General features: G+C 45.9%; 3 protein-coding genes across 3 annotated transcripts in view; 2 read left to right on the top strand and 1 right to left on the bottom strand.

Annotated features, from left to right (window-relative positions):
• The window catches only part of LOC142803053 (uncharacterized), a 29,188-nt gene extending 23,225 nt beyond the window's left edge, over nt 1–5,963 (top strand). The window contains exon 6 of the mRNA XM_075888162.1: nt 5,918–5,963. Coding sequence (XP_075744277.1) covers nt 5,918–5,963 — 46 coding nt within the window. The remainder of the gene's footprint in view (nt 1–5,917) is intronic.
• Nucleotides 5,964–10,657: 4,694 nt separating this feature from the next.
• LOC119165098 (uncharacterized) lies at nt 10,658–11,272 on the top strand. The gene has a single exon (XM_037417288.2). The coding sequence runs from the start codon at nt 10,658–10,660 to the stop codon at nt 11,270–11,272; it is 615 nt and encodes a 204-aa protein (XP_037273185.2).
• A 794-nt stretch (nt 11,273–12,066) lies between these two features.
• LOC142803052 (uncharacterized) overlaps nt 12,067–22,630 on the bottom strand; it is a 75,764-nt gene continuing 65,200 nt past the window's right edge. Inside the window, exon 3 of the mRNA XM_075888160.1 lies at nt 12,067–12,148. Within this exon, the coding sequence (XP_075744275.1) occupies nt 12,067–12,148 (82 nt within the window). The remainder of the gene's footprint in view (nt 12,149–22,630) is intronic.

The following is a 22,630-nucleotide window of genomic DNA, read 5'->3' as shown; positions in this document are numbered from 1 at the left end:
GAGACAGTCTGTGCAAGGGATTTCATAGGCCAGTCCGGGGAACCTTTCTTTCGGCAGTTGGTCTTTTGGTCGTGGTAAGAATCGTTCGATTGTAGAGATGGGTTTGTGCGCAACCTGAAGGCCCTCTTTGCCCAGCTCCCTGGACAGTTTCTCGCTGATTCTCGGTATGTATGGGACAATGATGTGGTTGGAATGTTTGGGATAGGCCTCTTTGTTAGGGTCATCTTTTGGAGATGGCAGGTGGGGGGCAGTTTCTCGGTCGCCAAGTCGCTGGTGTACTCGAGGAATAATTAATTTCGGGTATTCATTGTCCAACATCGGAAATGATCGCTTCATTTTTTTGCTTTTTTGAGCTGCAGATGGCCCTTGTATGATTCATGAGTGTCTTGACCATCGATGTTTTGTGGTATGGTCGGGTGGTCAGAAGTTGACTGAATATACCATCCGGTATGTCTGGGTTTTCAATACATAGAGAAACTCAATTGTCCACCACTACCCTCCCCTTTTTGCCTTTTCACTAGCACATCCAGGAAAGTAAGAACGTTGTTCTTTTCACATTCCATAGTGACTTGAATCGCCGGCTCAATCGAATTTAAGTGTGCTGTTAGAATCCTTAATCACACAAAAAACATCATCCACATATTTCAAAAATATTTTTGGTTGCTCGGGGAACGTGTCCGAAGCGCGTATGTCGATGTGCATCATCGTCAAGTTTGCCACTGTAGCTGAAATGGTGGCTCCCATGCAATTCCACTTGTTTGTTAGCAGAAAGCGCCACGGACAATAAAATAGGTCGAGTTGAGGCAGAATTCAATCAAGCAGCACACTTTGTCCGTGCTGATGTTCGTCCTCTTGCTGAGGTTCTCATCCGTTTCTAGGGTGGTCCAGGCAACTGAGACCGCGAAGAGTACGGGAAGACTCGTGAACAGAGAAACCACATAAAAAGACATGAGCCTCTTGACACTGCTGATTGTCATATCCCACATACGTTGAACGAAATGGGTGGCGTTTCTTACATGTGTGGCTGTCTTCCCCACTAGTGATGACAGGGTTCAGTGTAGATGTTCAGACAGCATGCGAAGTGGTGATGTTCGGAAGTCAACTATCGGTCATAGCGGTATTCTCGGTTTGTGGATCTTAGGAAGGCCATAGGATCCCAGTGCCAAACCGTTTCTCCATATGAGGTCAAGAAAAACATTTTCGATGCACTTTTCCGGTGACGTTAGTGAAGCGGCTAAACCCTTTTCTGAAAATATACGACAACATCGAAATTATGTGCGCAATCTCAACGCCGCACGAAACACTCTCCCTGAATACAGCGAAAAGATGGACTACTGCATCAATTTGAATGACGCCTGGGTCATCAACACGGAGAGTAGCCACACAAAAAGACAGTTCTTAATCTTCTGGCACATCCAAACAGGATGTGGAAATATCAACCGCTCAACTGGAGTCTTACACAGTGTATACGAGTGCGATCTACAGAACCACTTGAAAAAAAAACACTGCAGCAACAACACCGGTGGAAAGAAGAACGATGGAGAGGGCGACATTGGCAAGAAAAAATGCGACCTTCAGAGCTGGTTGAGCAGTCACGCCTGAAGGGGGGGCGGAATCGGTCCCGAAACATTGGGTCAATTCACAGTCTTTAAGATTTATCTTTGCAATATTTAGTACAGTAATTAAACAACTATAATTGATTTACTAATTTTAAGAAACAAGACTAATTTTTTTCATGTCAATCACGCTATGCCATAAACACAATACAAAAACATGAACAGGTCCATTTGGCAGGAACTGCAGAATTGAACAGTTGCGGTAGTGTGATGCACCAGCATATTGGATACGAATGTCCAGAGAACCAAAGCGATCTCTGAGCCTTGGGGCAAAGCACCTTAGGGGCTCGTCTTGTTGAAGTCTAAATGTTGTCATTATGCATTTCATGTAGGTTGGGTCTATCCATTGGCTATGCACTACTAATCACCACCAGTCTTCCAACAATGAGAAAGGCAACAAAAGTTAGCCCAAAAAATAGCCGACGGCATTCCTGGAGCTGAAACACCATTCCCTACACGCCATAGAAAACCAAAACCTGTGATGTAGGGAGATGGAGCACCATGTGATAGGCTGCTTTCAAACGCACTTTTCTCACTTTTCCGTTAGTAGAGCGAAAACATCCTTTTTGCGCACCCGGTCTCAGGGTTGGCCCCACTAATGCCCCACCAAAGGAATCTTTTTAGAACACGCTGCATTTTTTGCCGCTTGGAGCTGAAACCCAATCTGTTTATTTTTTTCTTATCCCTCGCTTTTTCCTCTGGTGCACTTATCGTTATTTCGGTTTTTCGAATTCCTCATCAACACTACATCACTAAAACCATTCATTCGAGTCCACAAACAAATCAGCACAAATCATGATGTGATTGTATGAAGTAAACAATTTAGACGACTAACGTTATTATCATAAAGCATTAAAGGTGAAGGCCTTAAATGCCCGAGTGAACGCGAAAATTGACTGACGTGTCTTGCTTCTTCGAATTAAACTTGAAGTGATGTCGTCAACGGGAGTGTCCATGACATCAACACAAATGATGGAAAAAAGATTATCGTCACATGATGACATCATTGCGACGTCACTAAATGACGTCATCACAGAGCATCGCTCCTTGGTCAAAGGAGGGCCAACTCCGGAGGCAACACAAAACAAGGCGAGGTGTAGAAAGGTTTCAATGACTCCGATCCTGCATGCAGGCATGGCAAAACCCTTAGCAATAGGCAGAAAACTGAGATACCTTTTTTACGTGCGTGTCCTTCCTCTCGTTTTTTGTATCATTCATTTTTTCCATTTTATCACATCATATAAAAGTAAACTACAGTATAATCTTGATACGAAACTTGTAAAGTCAGGAACGACATTCGTGTTAGTGGAAATTCGTAAATTGGTATGCCAACTAGATGTGCTACAAATATGCCTAATCAGCTATTTTGATAATTTACCTTTCTTTGAGAAGATGAAAAAGAAGAAGCCGCCGAAAAGAAAGCGTGAGCTCTCAGGAAAGAAGAGAAGGGAGAAAGTGTCTGCCGTGAACTATGTTCAAGACGCTATGTGTAAATAATGTAAATATAGTTTTGTCTCTTTGTATGCCGTGACCAATTATTTCACAAAGTGGTGCCGATATGCCTGGAGAATACTCACTGGGACAATACATGCTTCCAATGCTAATAGAGAACTTTCCTGTGAAAGACAGCACATAGTGAGGCTAGCGGCAACCTTACAAGAAAGCCAGTCAGGACATCCTGAATGAACATTGGCCGCTGCTTTTTGCCATGACAGCATAACTGAACAGTGCACTGAGGTGAGTGGGCTCACGCATTGTTGAAGCACAAGATGGATAGCGTCAAAGCACTGAAAGAGAAGCGAGCGGAGCAACGACAGATGAATGTGCATCTTATAAATGAAGCCAATGCAGCGTTTCAAAGTGCTGACCGTGCAAAGATTTCATCTTTTGTTGAATGGCTACAAGGAAACAATGCCGATTTAGATAAGGTGAACTCTGAGCTGAAAGAGCTTACTCCAGAAGACGAATACACCACAGAGTTTGAAGCTGTGTTGACGTATCAAGATGCTGCGCTAGAAATGCTAGGACAGCTGAAGGCTCGGGAGTGGCAATTTCATCAAAACCATTGTTCTAGGATAACCAAGCCTCTAGCTGCAAGGTCATCCCAGACGCCCGAGGATCACGCACTGCGTAAGGCAATCAAACTTCCCACACTCCAGGTGCAGACATTTGACGGAAAGCTCTGCCATAGGTCTTTGTTATGGAAGCAACTTAGGGCCTCTGCTGATAAAAATGAAAACCTGACCAAAAGAGAAAACTTTTACTATGTAAAGACTCTTTTGAGAGGGGACGCAACCTCTGCAATTTCTGGTCTACAAGCGATTGCCGAGTGCTGTGACGACGATAATGATATATGACGTTTCTTGGCACAAGGGCCACGTGATGGCTAAAGAGCGCCAAGACATGAGTCAAATATTGCTTGCTGTAAAGGCGGGTAAAACATATGGTAAGAAAAGTATGAGAGCAACATAAAATGTGTACAGTGACAAGTAGTGGACAATGGTTCTGATGATAAAGTTAAGAAGAGATTATAGAGCACGAATGTCTCTTCAGCATCCTTGTCTCCAAAGGCCGCGAAACTTGTGCTTTGTAGTGGGCATACTGCAGCAACTACTTGTTGTGATAGGTCGTCCTACAGATTACCAGGATAGATCACGTGAACGTTATGAACATCTTTTGAAAATGGAAATAATAAATGATGCCTGAAAAGTGGATTGCTACCAAGGAACATCACTGGGTAAAGAGGCACTTGTTCTCGGTAAGCTGTTGCAAAATGCTTTTTCCAATAGGATCTAATTCAATTCATTGTATTAAAAATGAAGGACAGTAAGGAGTTCACCATGTACGCTGTCAGTAATCCCTCAGTTTTTTCTCACAAAGGGTTTCAAGTTCATTGCGGGGACAGCTACAGATGACTGCGGAGTATTTGCATAGACTGATGTTGCCGAGCTTATCTGCTAGTACGTTTCCCTCAATTTCACGGTGTCCTGGAACCCAGCATACTACTACATGCTGTTTCATTGTGTAAATGGCACAAAGAAGAAAGTATAGCGAAACAACGGTGGGATTTTTGTACTCTATGATGGTTTTTACTATGCTTAATGAATCCGTGTATCTAACTGCATTACTTATTTCTGATACTTTAATGTGTTTTGATGCTGCCAGTACTGCAAAAAATGCTTGTGTGCGGGTGTAGAATACCGACATCTGAAAAAGATGGGCCACCACTGCGTTGGACACACCTGTGTAGGTCTTCGATGCAGCAGTGAAAAATTCAGGGTAGCTATATTTGCACAGAAGTAAATCTAAATGTGTAGGGGTGGGGCATGCCTTGGCACATTCATGAAAGAAGTGTCGCAATTTATAACCTGCCATTGCCATAGCGGGGCGCTTCAAGTAGGAGCCATTACATCGTGTTCGAGCAGCGGGACGCCCGTGTCCTCAGTTAGTGCTCCCACACGCAGCAAGAAGGGCTGTTTCAATGTGAGTCGGTTTTGAAAGAGGCGAGAGCTGGGTACGTCCTTTACAGCAGGATATGTCAGATGGTCGGTGGTTGCGGTTATTGTCAAGATATATGTAAAAAACAGGTACACTCTTTGTTCACGTAGCGACCATTTGTCTTAGTCCGCGTTAGGGCTTTTCACGGAGCTTGTACGAAAAGCACCTGTAGAAAGGCGAATGCCTAGATGGTGGACAGGGTCCAGCATTTTCAATGCAGTTGGTGTTGTGGACTGGTAAACTGTTTTCCCATAGTCTAAACGCTTGCACATAAGGCTTTTGTAGAGGCTCATCAAACATTTTCTGTCGCTGCCCCAACTTATGCGGGACAGCACTTTAAAATGTTCATTGTCGTCATTCATTTTTCCTTAATGTACCTAATGTGTGGTACAAATGTGAGCTTCATGTCTAGAATTATGCCTAAAAATTTCTGTTCACTTATGACAGCTACGTGCTCACCCCACAACACTTGCTTGATCTACCTTATTGCTATGACACTCTAACTACACCTCAACCACGTTTGTGTTCTGTCGAGTAAGTTCGCCTAGCGCCCCAAGCCGTTACTTAAGTAACCATGAGGTCTTTTTCTCCAGTACCCGACGACGATTATGTGCAGGCACCGATTTTCGGGGTGTTATTAGACAGAAATGTTGCTCTTCCTCAAACTCTGTTAACGATTACGAATAATGTGGCGTCGCTACCAATACTGAACTTCAGCTGGTGCGCTCAAGTTGTTCCAGATTACGTGACTCTAGCCAACGTCTCTTCCATCAGTGAACATTCTGTTTCTGCATTCATTGCAGACGCTCCTTTGCCCGCTACTGCATCCTCTTCACAGAGCTCCACTGATGTCGATTTTGACAAGAAGATCGCGCCAGACCTTGTTCCAGCACAGGCAGCCGATCCGGCAAGTCTTGGCATCCTTCAAGGACATCTTCGACTTCGGCGACAGCCCTTTAGGTCAGACGTCGGTTGTTACTCACAGGATCAACACTGGAGATGCCAGCCCAATCCGACGACATCCTTATCGCGTGTCACATGCAGAGTGACAAGTCATCCAACGTGAAGTTGATGAAATGCTCACAAAAGACGTCATTGAACTATCTTGTAGTCCATGGGCCACACCAGTTGTTCTAGTAAAAAAGAAGGATAGCAGCTGGCACTTCTGCGTTGGTTACGGTCACGTATACAAGGTCACACGCAAGGATGTCTACCCACTGCAACGGATTGACAATGCCCTCGACTGCCTGCTCAGGTATACCTACTTCTCCTCCATTTACCTGCGTTCAGGATACATGCAGATTTCCGTCGACAAATTAGACTGTGAAAAGACTGCATTTGTTACGCCGGCTGGACTTTTTCAGTTTAAGGTAATGCCCTTTGGCTTATGCAATGCTCCCGCTACATTTGAGAATGATGGACTCCCTGCTACGGGGTTACAAATGGTCAACGTGTTTCTGTTATCTCGATGATGTCATTGTATTCTCGCTGTCATTCGAAAGTCACCTTAGCCATCTGTCAGCTGTTCTGGAAGTTTTCAGAAGGGCAGGCCTATAGCTCAACTCTTTCAAATGCCGTTTCGGCCGCCAAACAATCAATGTGCTAGGCCATCTTGTCAGTGCTAAAGGCGTGCAACCCAATCCTGACAGAATGTGCGTCGTCAAAGATTTCCCCACACCACGTTCCACGAAAGATGTGTGGCGAAACGGTTCAGGCGCCGCGTCTACGCCTGCGCGTCGCGGCAATGCCTCCAAACACGAGCGCCGACGATAAGAACACTCTCGCCAGAAAGAAACAAGAAGACTGTGTGTGTACCCCGATTGCGGGGAAGTTGTAGTAGAACCTTCAGTGCGGAAACATTAAAGTTATCTTATCCCACATCTGGTGACCCAGAAAACGAACGTACCGCACCGCCATGGCTCACGAGGAAACCCTTGCTGCCCTTCAACAACAAGTACAAAAACTGCAACAACAACTGCAGGCCCAGCAGCAAGTGATCCAGAACCAAGAGCAGCAGTTCCGGGAACAGCAGCAGCGCAATGAAAATGAAGCGCTCTCGTCCAACGACCGTGCACCGCCCTACTTGGGCCACGCCCCCCAAAACTTCACTCCAGTGGTCCCTGCCATCTCGGGCGCCTCCATTGCTGCGGCCACCACCGACACAGACGTCTGTCGTGTCGCCGTCAAACTTCCACCGTTTTGGGCAGAGGCGCCTGACATGTAGTTCGCTAAAGTCGAGGCGCAGTTTTCCACGGCGCACATCACCCAGAACCGGACGCGCTAAGACTACGTCGTCGCCCATCTAGACTCTCGCTATGCAACTGAGGTTCGCGATATACTTACAAATCCCCCGGCAGATGACCGTTACCTACCTGAAGAGGGAACGTTACCTGAAGAGGAAACTGACCCGCCGGCTTTCACCCTCACAAGAGGAAAAGGTGCGTCACCTACTCCAGCACGAAGAACTTGGTGACTGCAAGCCATCGCAGCTCCTGCGTTACATGCGTGACCAGTCTTCTGGCGTACTACAATCTTCTACCTGACTGCCGATATGACCGACTTATCGACGCTAAAACAGGCCTCTCCACACCCCGGTCGACGACTCTTTCCTTCATATAATCTGGCTTCAGCGTATACCCTCACATGCGCAGACCATCCTTCAGGTGCAGCCGAATATGCCGCTAAACCAGCTCTCTCACATCGCCGATCAAGTTGTCGAGATTGCGTTGCCAGCATCGCCTCTCACCGTCAACGCCGTTGACACTTGACAGTCCAGCGGTGAGCTTACGCGCCGTGTAGTCGAAATCACCTGTCAGCTGGACTCAATTCAAAGGCACCTGGATCAAAGCCTGAAGCTGCGTCCACAAAAACGCTCCCAAAGCCAAGACAACAACGTGGTTTCATCGCACGGAAATGATAACGGCCTCTGCTACTACCATTGCCGCTTCGGGGACAAAGCCCGGAAATTTCAACCACCTTGCTCACCAGGACGTCAGGGAAACTTCAACGGCAGCCCGTAGAGACGACCGCGAGCTGCCAACTTAGAGGTCGTTGCTTATTTGTCACCGACCAAGTCACAAAGCGCCGGTTCCTCGTCGACTGTGGCTCCGACATCTGTTGCTTTCCCCGAACCTTCCTGCGTGACAAGCGTCCTTGCACGTCCTTTGAGCTCAGCGTGGCGAACCATTCGACCATCAAGACCTACGGCTCGCTCCGCCTTAACATCAACTTCAAAGACATGTGTCGAGATTTTCTATTGAATTTCGTCATCGCCAACGTCACAGAGTCGATCATCGGGTCCGACTTCTTGGCGTACTACAATCTTCTACCTGACTGCCAATATGACCGACTTATCGACGCTAAAACAGGCCTCTCTACACCGGGCCAACGTGCGACCACCCAACAGCCTAACATAGAGGCACTCACCATTGGGAACCAGTCGCCATACCATGACATCCTTTAGAATTTTTTGACCTGACTCGACCTAGCGGGCGTACGCGAGAGGTGCGCCACTTAACCGTGCACTACATTCGTACTACTGCCGGCCACTCAGTCTCATGCCACGCCCGTCGGCTCGCCCCGGACCGCCTACGAATCGCACAGGCCGAATTCGAAGCCATGCTCCGCGAAGGTACTGCCCGCCGCTCGGAGGGACCTTACGCCTCACCGCTTCATCTGGTACTAAAGAAGACCAATGGCTGGCGCCCCTGTGGAGATTATTGTGCCCTCAACGCCCGCACCATCCCCGATAAGTACCCCATCCGTCATATACAAGACTTTGCTCACCAGATGGCAGCACTATATTCTCAGTGGTGGACCTTGTAAAGGCTACACACAAATTCCTGTAATCCCGCATGACGTCCCAAAGACCGCAATTATCACGCCTTTTGGCTTATTCGAATTTCCTTTCATAAGTTTTGGTCTTCACAACGCAGGGCGAACCTTTTAATGCTTTATCGACGACGACATCCGCAGCCTGAACTTCTGTTTCGCCTACCTAGACGACATCTTGATATTTTCCCGCAACGGAACGGAACATCGCCAACACCTTCGTGAACTGTTCAAGCGTCTCGATGAACACGGCTTACTCATAAACGTTCAGAAGAGCACGCTCGCCGCCCCCGTCGTCACGTTTCTTGGCCATGAAATCTCTTCAGAAGAAACTAGACCCTTACCTGACCGCGTCCTGGCCCTTCAAAATTATGGGCTGCCTGCCGCAGCGAAAAGCCTCCACCGTTTCCTGGGCATGTTCAACTTTTACAGGCGCTTCGTGCCTAAAGCCACCACATATCAGGCCCCTCTACATGATGCGTTGGCCGGCCAACGCGGCAACCATCCTGTAACTTGGACCCCAGCCTTAACGCAAGCGTTTGAAGACTGCAAACCTGCCCTGTGCAACGCTACGCTGCTCTCCGTTCCCAAGCCAGAGACGCCCTTGGGTCTTTTCACAGATGCCTCTAGCACCGCCGTCGGAGCCTCTCTCATGCAGCGTGTGGGCAACAACTGGCGCCCCTTGGCGTTCTTCTCGAAGAAACTCTCTTCCCCGAAGCCGCCCCCGCCTTCCGGCAGCATCGGCGATGCAACCTCGCCCCCTGCGAAGACGACTTGGCCAGCCTACTATAGAGAGCTCCTTGCCATCTACGAAGTAGTCCAACACTTTCGCCACATCCTCGAGGCACAGCACTGCACCATATCCACCGACCATAAACCTATCACTTACGCCTTCTCCCAACACCGTGAAAAACTGCCACTGGTCCAGAAAAACCAGCTGTCCTTCATCACTCAATTCACCAGAGATATCCACCACATCAGCGGAAAGAAAAACATGGTCGCCGACGCACTCTGTCGCGTCTCGGCTGTCGAGCTACCAACTGTTGCAACTGAGGCCCTCACCAAAGCTCAGAAAACGGACACCGAACTCCAGCAGCTCTTCGAGAAGGGCTCTTCCCTTCACCTGCAAAAAGTTACCATCACTGGGTCAACGAACGCTCTCTACTGTGACATATCAACAGGACGAGTGAGACCATACCCCCCTTCTTTGCATCGCCAAAGCCTCTTCAACCAGTTATACAACCTCAGTCATCCCGGCATCCGAGCTTCTACACACCTCGCGTCTGACCGGTACGCGTGGCCCTCAACGCAACTGGGCTGCCACACCTGGGCACGCACATGCATTCAATGCCAGCGCGCCAAAACCACCTGGCACGTCTTGTCGCCACTCGGATAATTCCCCCTCCCGACAGAACTGTTCCAGCATGTCCACATTGACATCATTGGCCCCCCCACCAGCCGGCACTTACCGCTGTTGCCTCACTGCTATCGATCGTTATACTCGTTGGCCGGAGGTGTGCCCGCTCGAAAAAATCACCGCAGAAGACGTCGCATCAGCCTTCTTCTCCGGCTGGGTTTCACGCTTCGGCACTCCTCGTCGAGTCACAACCAATCAAGAAAGGCCAATCGAATCTCACTTTTTCAGGCTTCCCTGACTCTCCACGGGATTCGAGCGTTCACGGACAACTAGCTACCACCCTTGCGCCAACGGGATGATTGAACGGTTTCACCGGCACTTCAAGGCAGCCATTATGTGCCACCCTCACTCAACCTGGTTCGAAGCTCTCCCCGCTGTCACTCTTGGTCTGCGTGCAACTTTCAAGCCAGACATTCAAGCGACGCCTGCGAAATTCGTCTACGGGGAGCTGCTTCGCCTACCTAGAGAACTCCTCTTCGCTCCGACCTCTGATGTAACCAGCTTAGACCCTGCAGACTTCAACACTCGAGTCCGTCGCACAATGGGTGCGCTGCGTCCCTCACCAGCGGCTCGCCACACCAAGCTGACCCCGTTCGTGTTTAAGGACCTGGCAACTTGCTTGCATGCCTTCCTCCGCGACGACACCGTACGCGCACCTTTCCAGTCGCCTTACTCCGCACCTTACAAAGTCATATGTCGCGATTACACAACATTCACCCTGCAAATCAGTGGAAAGGATGTACGCGTTTCCATTGACCGCCTAAAGCCATCATACATCCTTTCGCAGGAGCCTACCAACCCCCGCACGCCTTCCGTAATTCACCGACAAAAGCCCGCAACGCCTAGGCTCGCACCCTACACCACCCGCCTTGGACGCCAGGTGCGGGCCCCCAAACCTCTTCGACCCTGACGGTTCCTATCTGCGTGGGGGGGGGGGGGGTGGAGTGGCGAAATAGTTCAGGCGCCGCTTCTATGCCTGCGCATCGCGACTATGCCTCCAAACACGGGCGCCGGCAAGAACACTCTCGCCCAAAAGAAGCGAGAAAACTGTGTGTGTGCACCGATTGAGGGGTAGTTGTAGTAGAACCTTCAGTGCGGGAACATTAAAGTTATGTTATCCCACAGATGTACGGAGTTTTGTCGGCCTCTGTTCTTATTTCAGGCGTTTAGTCCACAACTTCACCAACATTGCCCATCCCTTGACATAGCTACTGAAGGACACACCGTTTTCTTGGGGTCCCAAGCAAGCCAATTCCTTTCCCCGACTTGCTGCGTTGCTCACTTCCCCGCACATCTTGGGTCATTTCGATTCTTTTGTGCCCACTGCAGCTCGCACCGACGCAAACGGACATGGTATTGCCGTGGTCCTTGCGCAGTGGCAACAGGGTCAAAATTGTGTAATCGCCTACGCAAGTCACTTCCTCTCCCCATTTAAGTGCAAGTTTTCCATCACTGATTGCGAGTGCCTCGCTCTTATATGGGCAATTAGAATATTCTGACCATACTTGTTCTGCCGCCACTTTTTAGTCATCACGGATCACCACGCCCTGTGCTGGTTGTCCTCGCTCAAAGATCCCTCTGGACGCCTGGGTCGCTTGGCTTTAAAGCTACAGGAATATAGCTTTTATGTGACCTACAGGTCTGGTCGAATGCACCATGATGTCGACTGTCTATCTCCCCATCCCGTCGATCCCCCTTGACCTGTCAGGGCACGATTCTGATGCCTGTGTCTTTGCCATTGCTGATTTCCTGCATGTCCGATATTTGAAGAAGCAGCTTTCTTGGTCTGGTGACGCAGTTTGAGAACTGCAGGCGCCGCTAAGCATATCTCGCTAATAACGATAAAACGTGCCTGATGCTTTATCTTCAGAGTAAAGTAAAGCAAATTGATGGCTGATTTCACCATTCATTTATTGCTGTCAGCGCAGTGGGCGTGTAGCGAGAGCAGGTTCAGATCAAAGCGGGCGGTCGCTTCTGCATGGACGCTGCCACGTTGACTTGTAAACACAGTTACCAGCCCTAAGCGACTCAGATAATTCAATGCGCATGAAATAAATGAGAAAAATAAACATATTACATACAGATATTGCCTAAGATACACTAAACAAACGCCAGTTTTCGCCAACCTTGCCCATTGTGGTCTTGCTGCGCAAGCATGTGGCTTTCTTAGTGCCTGTAGATTTGGTAGTGCTGAACCACAGGGATGAAACAGAGTATAAGTAGACATATTATATAATAGCTTCATTTCAGCTGCTACCTATCTTGAAGTGCAGTTCTCTTCCAAGGTTGTAATACATTACTTTCATTTTACCTACCTTTTTTCTCTCCTTGTCTGATTCAGCAATCATGATTTGTTATTCATCTTACTTTGTCAATTGAGTAGCTTTAAATAGCCGTAGAGTCGCTTGACGCTCGTTCGGTGTCCTCCGTAGGCCAGCGAACTCACTCATGAGTCCACTCACTCGAACTCGCTCAGACTCGGAGATAAAGCTGCGAGTTTGAGTGAGTCCGGGTGAGTAACGTTTTCGTAAGTCTGAGTCCGAGTGAGCCCAGTTGAGGAAAGCTTTGTTGAGTGCGAGTCCAAGTGAGTTGGTCTCGGGAAGATTTCGGCGAGTCCGAGTCCAAGTAATACCGAAGGCAACATGCCTTTCTTCAGTGAACCTGAGTGAATTACAGTTTATTTTGCCGACCTAAGGTCCCGTCAAGTCATCTTCAGCAACACTATCAGCCTTACCTAGATTCATGTTTATACTCACGTCTTTCTCAGATGTATTCTAATATGCTGTCATTGACACACCAATTCAATATTTATTAATAAAAGGTGTGAATTACGGAAGTGGTTCCCATCAACTCTTCGGGGAAAGTTACTGATGAATAAATGTTAAGCTGTCATTTCTTTCAAGAAAAATATCTTACTGGCTTGCAAGCACTCAGACTCAAATCGAGCCGCGAGTCTAGCTGAGTGCGGTTAAGGAAAATTTTCGCGAGCCTGAGTCAATGAGTCCAAAGCTCGACATATATTTCATAAGTGACTGAATGAGCTCCCCAAGTTTTACCGACTTATGCGTTTGACCCATGCAGGTCACTTTCCTGTCGCGAATGCCACGCCACACTGATAACATGGCACCGTTTGTGACTGCAAAGTGCTGGTACTGTGGTGATAACGCGAGGAAAGTATTCAAAATAGATGACAATTACTGTTGTGAGGCAGAAACAGTCCACATATACTCAATTTTTTCAGAGTGCACGTGGTAAGTAAGAACTCTGTAAAAAGAGTCAAGTATACTTTCTTTCCTTAAAAGTGTACTAACAATTTCCGATCCAAAATTTAATGCATGACCTCATTCTATTCTTAATGTTATTGCTGATTCCTTGGCTGCAATCTACCAGTTTTACCTAAGCTCGGCAAGTTACTCCATACATTTCCCATAGACTCAATGCAAATGCACGTAACATATAATTTTTTTCTTTCTGCAACTTGCTTACAATTTTAGGACAAGAGCGAGAAAAAAAGAACTATAGTACTGTCATTTGTATTTTGTTGCCGATTCAAGATGGCATTATTCATGGTTAAACAAAACTTTTCCTAAGGCCGCCTTTACCAATCTTTTAAACGGCAACATTGATTTCATCTGAAGGTTCGGAGCATTGATGATTATAATAATATCATTATCAATAATAAATCCTTTCTTTTTCGTCAAGAAGATGACGAAAGCTAGGAAACAGCTAAAAAGTACTGAAAAGTAACTTGACTATCTTCTGCCCCCCGCCCCCCAAAAGTACATCTTGGCGAGCTGAAATCTGTGTACATCATTAGCTTTATCAACAGGGTGAATTAACAGGCAGGAAGAAGAAATTAAAAGATAGAAAGAGAGAATTACCAGCATTAGTGCAAGGCATTAGGATGGAAAATAAAAGCAAAGACAATGTTGCAATAACTTATAATGCAACACCGAATACTAGACAGATGAATATTCCTGAAAAATAAACTCTAATAATCACCGGATTTCCTGAAGTAGACACTAAAGGCAAATAACAATTTGTGACAGAGCTCAATGTATGACGTCTACATGGGAATATTATCAACAGCAGTACCCAACTTAAGGCGAAATTAAAGGACCCGTGACAGTGAAACTCCTGCTTGCGACTTTTTTACTCTATTTGTAGCTTTTTGTATGGTAATGCCAAAATTTATTTGTAAATATAATAACACGTATTATTAATTGCTTGCATTGTTAATTCGAAAGAATTTTACGTCAATTCAAAACGCTCACTTAAATACCACAAGAAACTAGTGTCCCGCAGCGGGGCAACGCGTAAGACTACGTACGCTAAAGCGTGGACTCCAAGATGAACCGGCGGCACACCATTCCTCCGATCGTCCCACTCACACACAGAGAGCATAATCGAAGAAAGTGGGATAACCACTCCTGCTGCCGCACCACGGCGTGCGCCCCGCATGGCTCGCTTTTCCTGACACGGACACGTGCAACGTTTATAGATACTTTTTTAGATCCCACACTCCTCCTTTCGAGGTGGGTACAATTTACTCCTAGGAAAAGTGGGGGCACTGCTTTCTAACTTTAAGCCAAGTGACTGGCTGTATACTCTCTTCTGGCTTCAATGCCACTGCAGTTTCGTACATTCAGTGCCTGTGTTCGGTGGCACTTCTTTTTTTGTGAGTATGTCTCGTCACTTTCCATACAAGTGGCATGCTTCTACCGTCTTCTGAAGACAATTCAACCCCTACAGTCATGAAGACACTCAGACATCTACGACGTAGGACGCTCTCTGATTGCAGACATCGCGGACACTATCTACGCCTCGACTAAGCACGGACGTACTGATCACGTGTGTTCATCTCACGAGGTTAATTATACTGCCGATGCTATCCCGTGCAGCATAGCTCAGACCATCCGGACATCATAACGATGTCTTTTATGCCTGGGCACACCAGCGGATACAAAAGGAGCCCCGAGAAACGCCACTTCTCTCTGCCGTCCGATGCGCTGTTATTTTATAAGTGGGAAAGATTCATGAGAAAGTTTGGGAAAGACACACAAGTTAGACAGTGTTCACTTTCAAGAAAGCGACATCCTGAACACATAAGCATATCATAAATGGAGAAGCCAAAATCGACCATGGTGCATAGAAATGGAGGAGTGATGCAGTCCCTTGTTTATCTCCAAACCTCCCAGTTTACTTGTCATGAAGCCGCAAAAGGATACCTGTACAACAACCAACTGCTACTGCCTTGCGATCAGCGAGAAATCCCGGCAACAGGTACCCACTCCTTTGGAGGAGTTAAGTTTTTCTGAGCGATTGGAAAAAAGTGTGCTTCAACTTCCTCGCATCTAGAGTTTCGCAGTCCCAGAGGAGGCAGAAAAAGCCCCGGTAATAATTTTCCATAATGCATGATTCAAATATTACATCCACTGGCACAGCGAAAGGAGAAAGTGCATTGATGAGCAATATTCATTACAAGAACTGTGTGGGCATGATTGGTGCTAACAGAGGCATGCGTGTCGTGTAATTCTAGCGAGAACACTGAAAAAAAAGAGAAAGGCAAAAACTATCAAGAACAAGGTGCAGATTGCAATCAGCCAATTAAGGAGGCGCTTGATCCGTGCCACCGTTGCTCGAGAACGGGCAAAACTTGAAACACCCCTGCTGAGTGAAAAATATATATATATATTGAAGACTGCATCCTTAGCGACTCTGAGTGATTTAGTTGAAGACTTACCTGAAGTGCAGAAAGTGTCCACTCATTGCGCATCCATCAGGCAACAAGCAAAATCACCGAATGGGTATAGGTACAAAACAGATTGGCCCATACTTTGTTTAGAGCTCACAAGCCCGAACAGTTTCAGGAACTCAGCTATGTGCTTGTTTGAAATCCGAATGCTTGTGAATAGTGTGTGACAGTGGCAGATGTTTTTGTGTCAACGCACTGATGTTTTCCTCCAGTTTTCACAAAACTTGCATTTTCTTTAATGATGTCAAGTAGCCTGGTCGACAATGACCGATTCCACCTATAAATGTGAACGCTTTAGAAGAAAATGCACTGGTTTATACCAGTTGAACAGAGAAACAGTGTCGTTTCAGAGGGATTTTAAACGTGGCTGGTACCTTACAACAATGGCTCGGTTTCAACTTCCTTTAGGTTACGACCTGCCGAGATGATTATCACTGCATAGTTAATGTGCACAGCATCGAAGATCCCTATGCTGAGACTCGCAAAGATAGCTTCTAAACAACTAAGCTGAAACCAGATGAGCCACAGGTTTTACCGACGTTTTGTTGAGATGTGGCTAATACAATGGAGCTCTGGATTTTGTTTGTACTGCCTGGAAGAACAAGCAGTTACAGGGTGACAAAACGGCCTTTTAATCAACAAATGCTCGCCTAGCATCACACTTATGTGAGCTATTATTTTTACCAAAGACCGGGAAAGATGCCCCACACGCATCTTGTCCCGACTGTATACTCCTCGTGCCTAAATCAAGAAGTTGCAGTGTTGTGTAAATGCTGCTCAGTGACTACCACGCACATCGCTGTAGCATACGACCCTCGTTTGCTTGATCGAAATTGGACTGAAGCGCCATGGTGGTGGGAACTGCAGCCGGCCGCCTGATTTCCAAAAGCGAAGCGGAGAGTTCGAAAACTGAAGAAGTATATATAAATGTAGGAACATGCGTGGAGGGTGAAAGCTTAGCAATCACAGCCTTTGTGCGACGCGTAATATAAAAAATTGCAGCACGCATGTGCCCAATCGCCGAATAAAGACAAAATGTCGCTACTGGTGCAATTGGGCTATTGCCTCTTAGATTTAGACGCATATTATTTAGACGCAACCGTGCGGAGAGGCACATCACCACAACCCTGTTCGCTGATGCCATACGTTACGTTTTGCGATGCGCTGGTAATTCTCTCTGAGAGACGGTTTGTAACAAAAAGCACACACAAAATAGACATGAATACTGATAGGACACCTCCCGTGACGCATTGTAGCTGTTTCTTTCTTTCTCTTTTTGCTACAAACCGTCAAGAACTCGTGTCTGTTTGCAACAAAAAAAAAATGCTTCGTGTGCTGGCAACACTGGTTGAAAAAACAAACATGGCTACACCTAACGAGGTCAACGAGGCACTTTCGCTTGGCGCTGTGCTGAAGTTTCTTGAGTGTGGCAGCGGATCGCCTTCCTTCGTCGAAGGCGAAAGGGTGCTGGCCGCAGACTGTTTCATTCTTATCGGCATAAAGAATTTAGCTTGCAAAACAGCGGGAACAGTTGTGCTGTGCGCGCAAACATCGAGCCTCGTCGACGAGCCGCATTATATTTACTTCAAGTTGAAGAAACTGTCTAGCGCGCGCGAGAGAGAGAGAATTAACATGTTTATTTTCTTATTCTTAAGCGTCGTTTTCGGGGTGGTCTCCCTCTTCTAGGAAACCATAGGCTTTGGCCACATTGACCACCCTCTCCACCAGTTGACGCTAGTCTTCGAGAGTGGGGCTGGCTAAGATTCACTTCCAAAGCGAGCCCGAGGTTGAAAAAGACAACTGCTTATGTGTTGTAGGTCTCTACGAAAAGTGCTCTCACTTTTGCATTGCCTTGTTACACTGCTACAAGCAAGGCCTTAACAGTTTTCGAGGTAACTACACTGCGACTTATGCTGCCGATTGCATACATCCTAATGAGTTCGACTGTCGCATAAAAAGCTGAATACGCCTGCCGTTCACTTGAGTACAGAATGGAGCTATGTCTTGGCCAGTGTCCTTGTTTTGAGATAGGGTGAATTGTAGTTCCGTCTACAATAAAAGTGCTTCTTTCTTTTCGTTTGCCGACCAATGTTATCAGTTTTATAATAAATTAGGTCATGTGCTTCCGAACATTCGCTTGTTCGTACTAGCAGTATTTGATATCTCCTTCAGCAACAGCATCTACATATGTTGACGCGACTCGCTTTTGCCAGTTTCTTGAACCAGTGAGAAGGGAAGGGCAAAATGCATTGCGCATAAGGTCAATTGAACCATCTAAATAGCCAACGTGTCCTGATTTAACCGCAACGTGCTGTGTAAATCTACAGCTAATTAATTTAGTGAAAGCACAGTGATGTTCAACAAGTTGCTTGACGTGCTGCGTCAATTTTATAAGTATTGTTTTTCTTTGCTCAAAATGAACTCGGCCAAAAACGAGCTGCTAGTGCATTTTGGGCCTAAGATATCAATTGTTATATGTAAAAATTGACCATGACTCACTGCGGAACAATTAAACACTTAAATATAGGCAAATTAAGGGTAACTATCAAAGCTCACCAAAAACAGCCTATTTCTTATTTTTCTTTCTTTAATGTAATATCAAGCATCTTAGAATACTCTTTTGCACAGTTGAGAAATTTATGGACAGTTCATCGTAATTGGCGCATGAAGAAGATATGCAAAGCTGATGTATGCATGCACACTACACATGCTACGAATGCCCGTATGTGATATATATAAACATACATACACACACGCATGAACTTTTCGCCCACTTGTTTGTGCATGTATATACGAACATCCGAAAAAAAATGTCCGAAAGGAAGTATTATAGCAGCTTAATTTGAGAATTAATAGCACTACGACTTGCACAGAATCAGACATAAATGTGCCAAAAATACCGTGACATAATTAACACATCAAATAGCCTAAAGTACTTGCTTATATAAACAAAACTATACTCCGTGTTTAAGGAAGCGCGAACATTGATAAGAATGCACATACGCTAAGTAATGGTGTACTTACCAAGGACAAATAAGTCATTGGGAGTGAATTGATTGGAACAAACTACCGTCGTGTCCATCACCTTCTTTCCAATGCGCATGTTTTTGATTTGCGCCGCTCTCTGTCACGCATCATCTGCATCCTTCGAAAAGTGATTGAAGGATACACTATTGCCATCTTTCCACTGCGATGCCACACATTGCGGCACACTGCAATGGCTTTTGGACATTGCTTTAATCTTTTCTGGGCTCGCACGCGCGGCATGACAAAAGTAAAGAAACTATGAGACCGCTTCTTAAAGCGCAACATGGTAACATATCTCCTTTTAAGGTTGACCCTGTTAGCAGCATTTCCAAGGGCGGCCCCTAGGGGGGGGGGGAGCGCTCACTTGGAGTTGCGAATTCTGTCTGCGTTTTTTGCTCTACAAACTGTCCATTATGCCTGATTTGCTACAATCATAATTGTGTTTACCTGTGTAGCCGTACATTGTTCAAAATAAAGGAAGGCAATTTAGGTTTGCTTCGTGCAGGGGCCTATTTTCATACTGCATTTAACGTATGCAAGCTTTAATCTGAAATTACGATTTTTTATGTAAAGATCAAATACTTTTACGAGCTTACTTGTCTTTCATTGGTATCTGGCATTTACTTTGCCACTTCAACATATATGTCGAAAGAAGATAGGAGGCACAGTGTTCTAGGTACAGCTGTGCTAGACAACCAGTAACGTATAAGATTCTGACATGTATGGAATTGGGAGAAACGTAGTAACTTTTTTGTTGAGGTGCTGCAGGATAATCAAGAAAGGAGTCTGATGCACCAAAGTCACAGCCAGGATGGAGGAAAGGGGGCAGACAAGTGCTTGAGGATACAAGACACCTTATTTATAAAGACAAGAACTATAGCCTTGATATTCAGCATAATCATTTACCACACAAAAAAACAAAGGAAGCATGTGGCCTCCATCAAGTTGCGGTTACACACGAAGTAATAACACCTAGGGTTCTTCAAAATGCACCAAAACCTATCTACACAAGCCTTCAGCTGTCGCTTCCATGTAACTGCAGCCGAAAAAAACAAAAAAATAGAAACGAAAGGAAAGAGCGAGGGGTGGGAGATCAGGGACTTTTTTCCACGTGCACCTAAATATATGTACACGAATCTCTCGCTGACCAGAAAGAAAGAAAAACAAGCAAAGAAACAAAATGCTTCTTTTGTGTTATGCCCACTAAAAGATCAGAAGAGCTAGCCTATACACCATAACAGCTCAGCTGTAAAAACTGCCCTTGAAGTGCGAGACAAAGCTATGTCTCCTAGCACAGACGCGTACTAGTTATCACCTAAGGTGCTTCAGCCGAAAATAGCTATGCTGTAATCTAGCTGCCGCAATGCTTTTGTAACTGCGTGGAAATGAAGAAAAAAGATATAACCACGCATTGTTATCGCGACAACTTGTAAAATCCCATTCGGCACGCATGCATGTAACCTAGAATAAATATTCTGCGCTAGATACCTGTGTTGCCAAAATCGACTTTAATATGACCACTGAATTTACATGTGAAAGCAAGGAGCAACTTTTCATTAACCTATCTCAAGTTCTTTGTGACTTTAGCAAAGCGTGGTTGCAGTCACGAAGTCACAAAGTTGATTTCAAAGCATGATTTTTCAAGTGGCCGTGAAAAGGTCGCTTTTCCATGACAATGCAGCACTATTCGTCGCCATACGCACAAAGTAGGTGACATTAGCCCGAGTAGACCAGCATAAGCGCTTTACCTCTCGAGGAACGGCGAACTGCACGGCATTTGCTAGCACACGCAAGGGACACCTTTTGACGTCTTTGCTATGCAAGATCCACATCACACAAGAAATATAATCCAAGACGCAGAGTTGAAGCTAGCGTCGATTGCGTACAGTTCCACGGGGGTTCCGATTGCGTGCACTGGCAAGTACCATAAAGTTTCGAATTCTTTGATAGGCAAAGCGTTCATGCAGGCCTAGTCTACTTATGCTGATGACGCTTGGTTCCGCATTGTCATTTTAAAAACAATCATTTAATGACCCCTTCATTTCATATGTAAATGAAGATACAACTGATATTAAAATAACGAAATTTCCACCATGGCCTGGTTGGTGTCACCCCTTGTAGTTTTTCTCGATTTACACCATTGAGTAGCATACTCAGATGAGCGTGTATACAGCTTGCTTTTGGTATCCTTTAGGCTCACTGGATAGTCACATGGTTTACTTGTTTTTAGTTTGCCACACCATTTCGAAGCAGGTTTGGAGCAGTTACTAGCGAACATTGCATTTTGGAGCAGCATTTCTTTTTCAGAGAAGTTGGGAGCAATTGGAGCAGCACTTACATCACTGCGTACACAGCCAGAACCACCTTGGGAGCAGCTTGACAACAGAACGAGAAGGTGCCAGAAAAGTATTGTGCGTGCCTCACACATGTTCTGCAATGTTGAAAATACTTGTTTGACCTTTACAACATCGCTGGAGGCTCCCTGTTTATGTCCAACCACAGAAAATATTCATAAGGCCTGAATACTTAAGACGAGCATGCCCCCTTTTTTAAAAGTGAATAAAGGTACTTTGTATACAAGGCCAGTCACTAATAATCGGTCAGGAGTGCCCTCGTATGCGGGACTCTCAAGCAATACAAGAGTCTTTCGAGTTTCCAAAAGTGGTGTCAGCAGTCCTCTGAGCAAATGTATCACACGACGTGGGCCATGGGTGGGACACTTGCGAAATGATCCTGATGACGTGAGATCGTCCAACTACAAGTAATCAAACTGGCTGCAATAAAAACATAACTTTCGGTGCATCATGAGATGTAATGAAATGTAGCTTGTCCGTTTTGTTTGATTTGTTTGATATATAATGAAATAAAACCACTGGGCATTACTAAGGCGAAAGTATAAGTGGTTCAAAAGCTCCATGTTCGTCTAGTTAGACTTAAGAGGTGATGCCATTTAGAGGGGCTCAGTTGAACCAAGCAAGCAGAAAGTTGTTCAGTGACTGTTGTTGTTGCTCTTGACTTCCGCTACTTTCGCTCTGCTGCTACTACTGTCGGCGGTCACACAGTAAAGGTGCGCAACGTTGGGCGTGACAACAGTGACGTGAGATAAGCCGCTTTTAGGCTGGCGATTTGCGCTAACGCGACATGAACCGCTAAAACGTGATTTTATTTCACAGTAAGCGCATTTTTGGCACAAAAACAGAACAAAGATTTTTCTGGGTTGCTAATACAATAATCGACATCGACTCAATAATTGCCTTTAGTGTCCCTTTTACACAAATTGACTCCGAAAAACACCCTCCAAATTTCAAGAAGAGTTCGTGCATCCCCACGAAGTGGACCATGACAAGCGGACAAAGCACCTATGGGTCTGCTTCATGAAAACTTCCTATGCTCTCATCTTCAAGGCAACATTTTTGCCGCTGCTTCCTAAACTCTCAACTCCGTGTCCTAAAGGCATTTTAGCCGTTTTGTCACTGCTTCATGAGC

The sequence above is a fragment of the Rhipicephalus microplus genome, chromosome 3, assembly GCF_043290135.1.
Source record: "Rhipicephalus microplus isolate Deutch F79 chromosome 3, USDA_Rmic, whole genome shotgun sequence".
Lineage (NCBI taxonomy): Eukaryota > Metazoa > Arthropoda > Arachnida > Ixodida > Ixodidae > Rhipicephalus > Rhipicephalus microplus.
The sequence above is the reverse complement of the archived record's forward strand: the minus strand, read 5'-3'. Positions and strand labels throughout refer to the sequence as shown.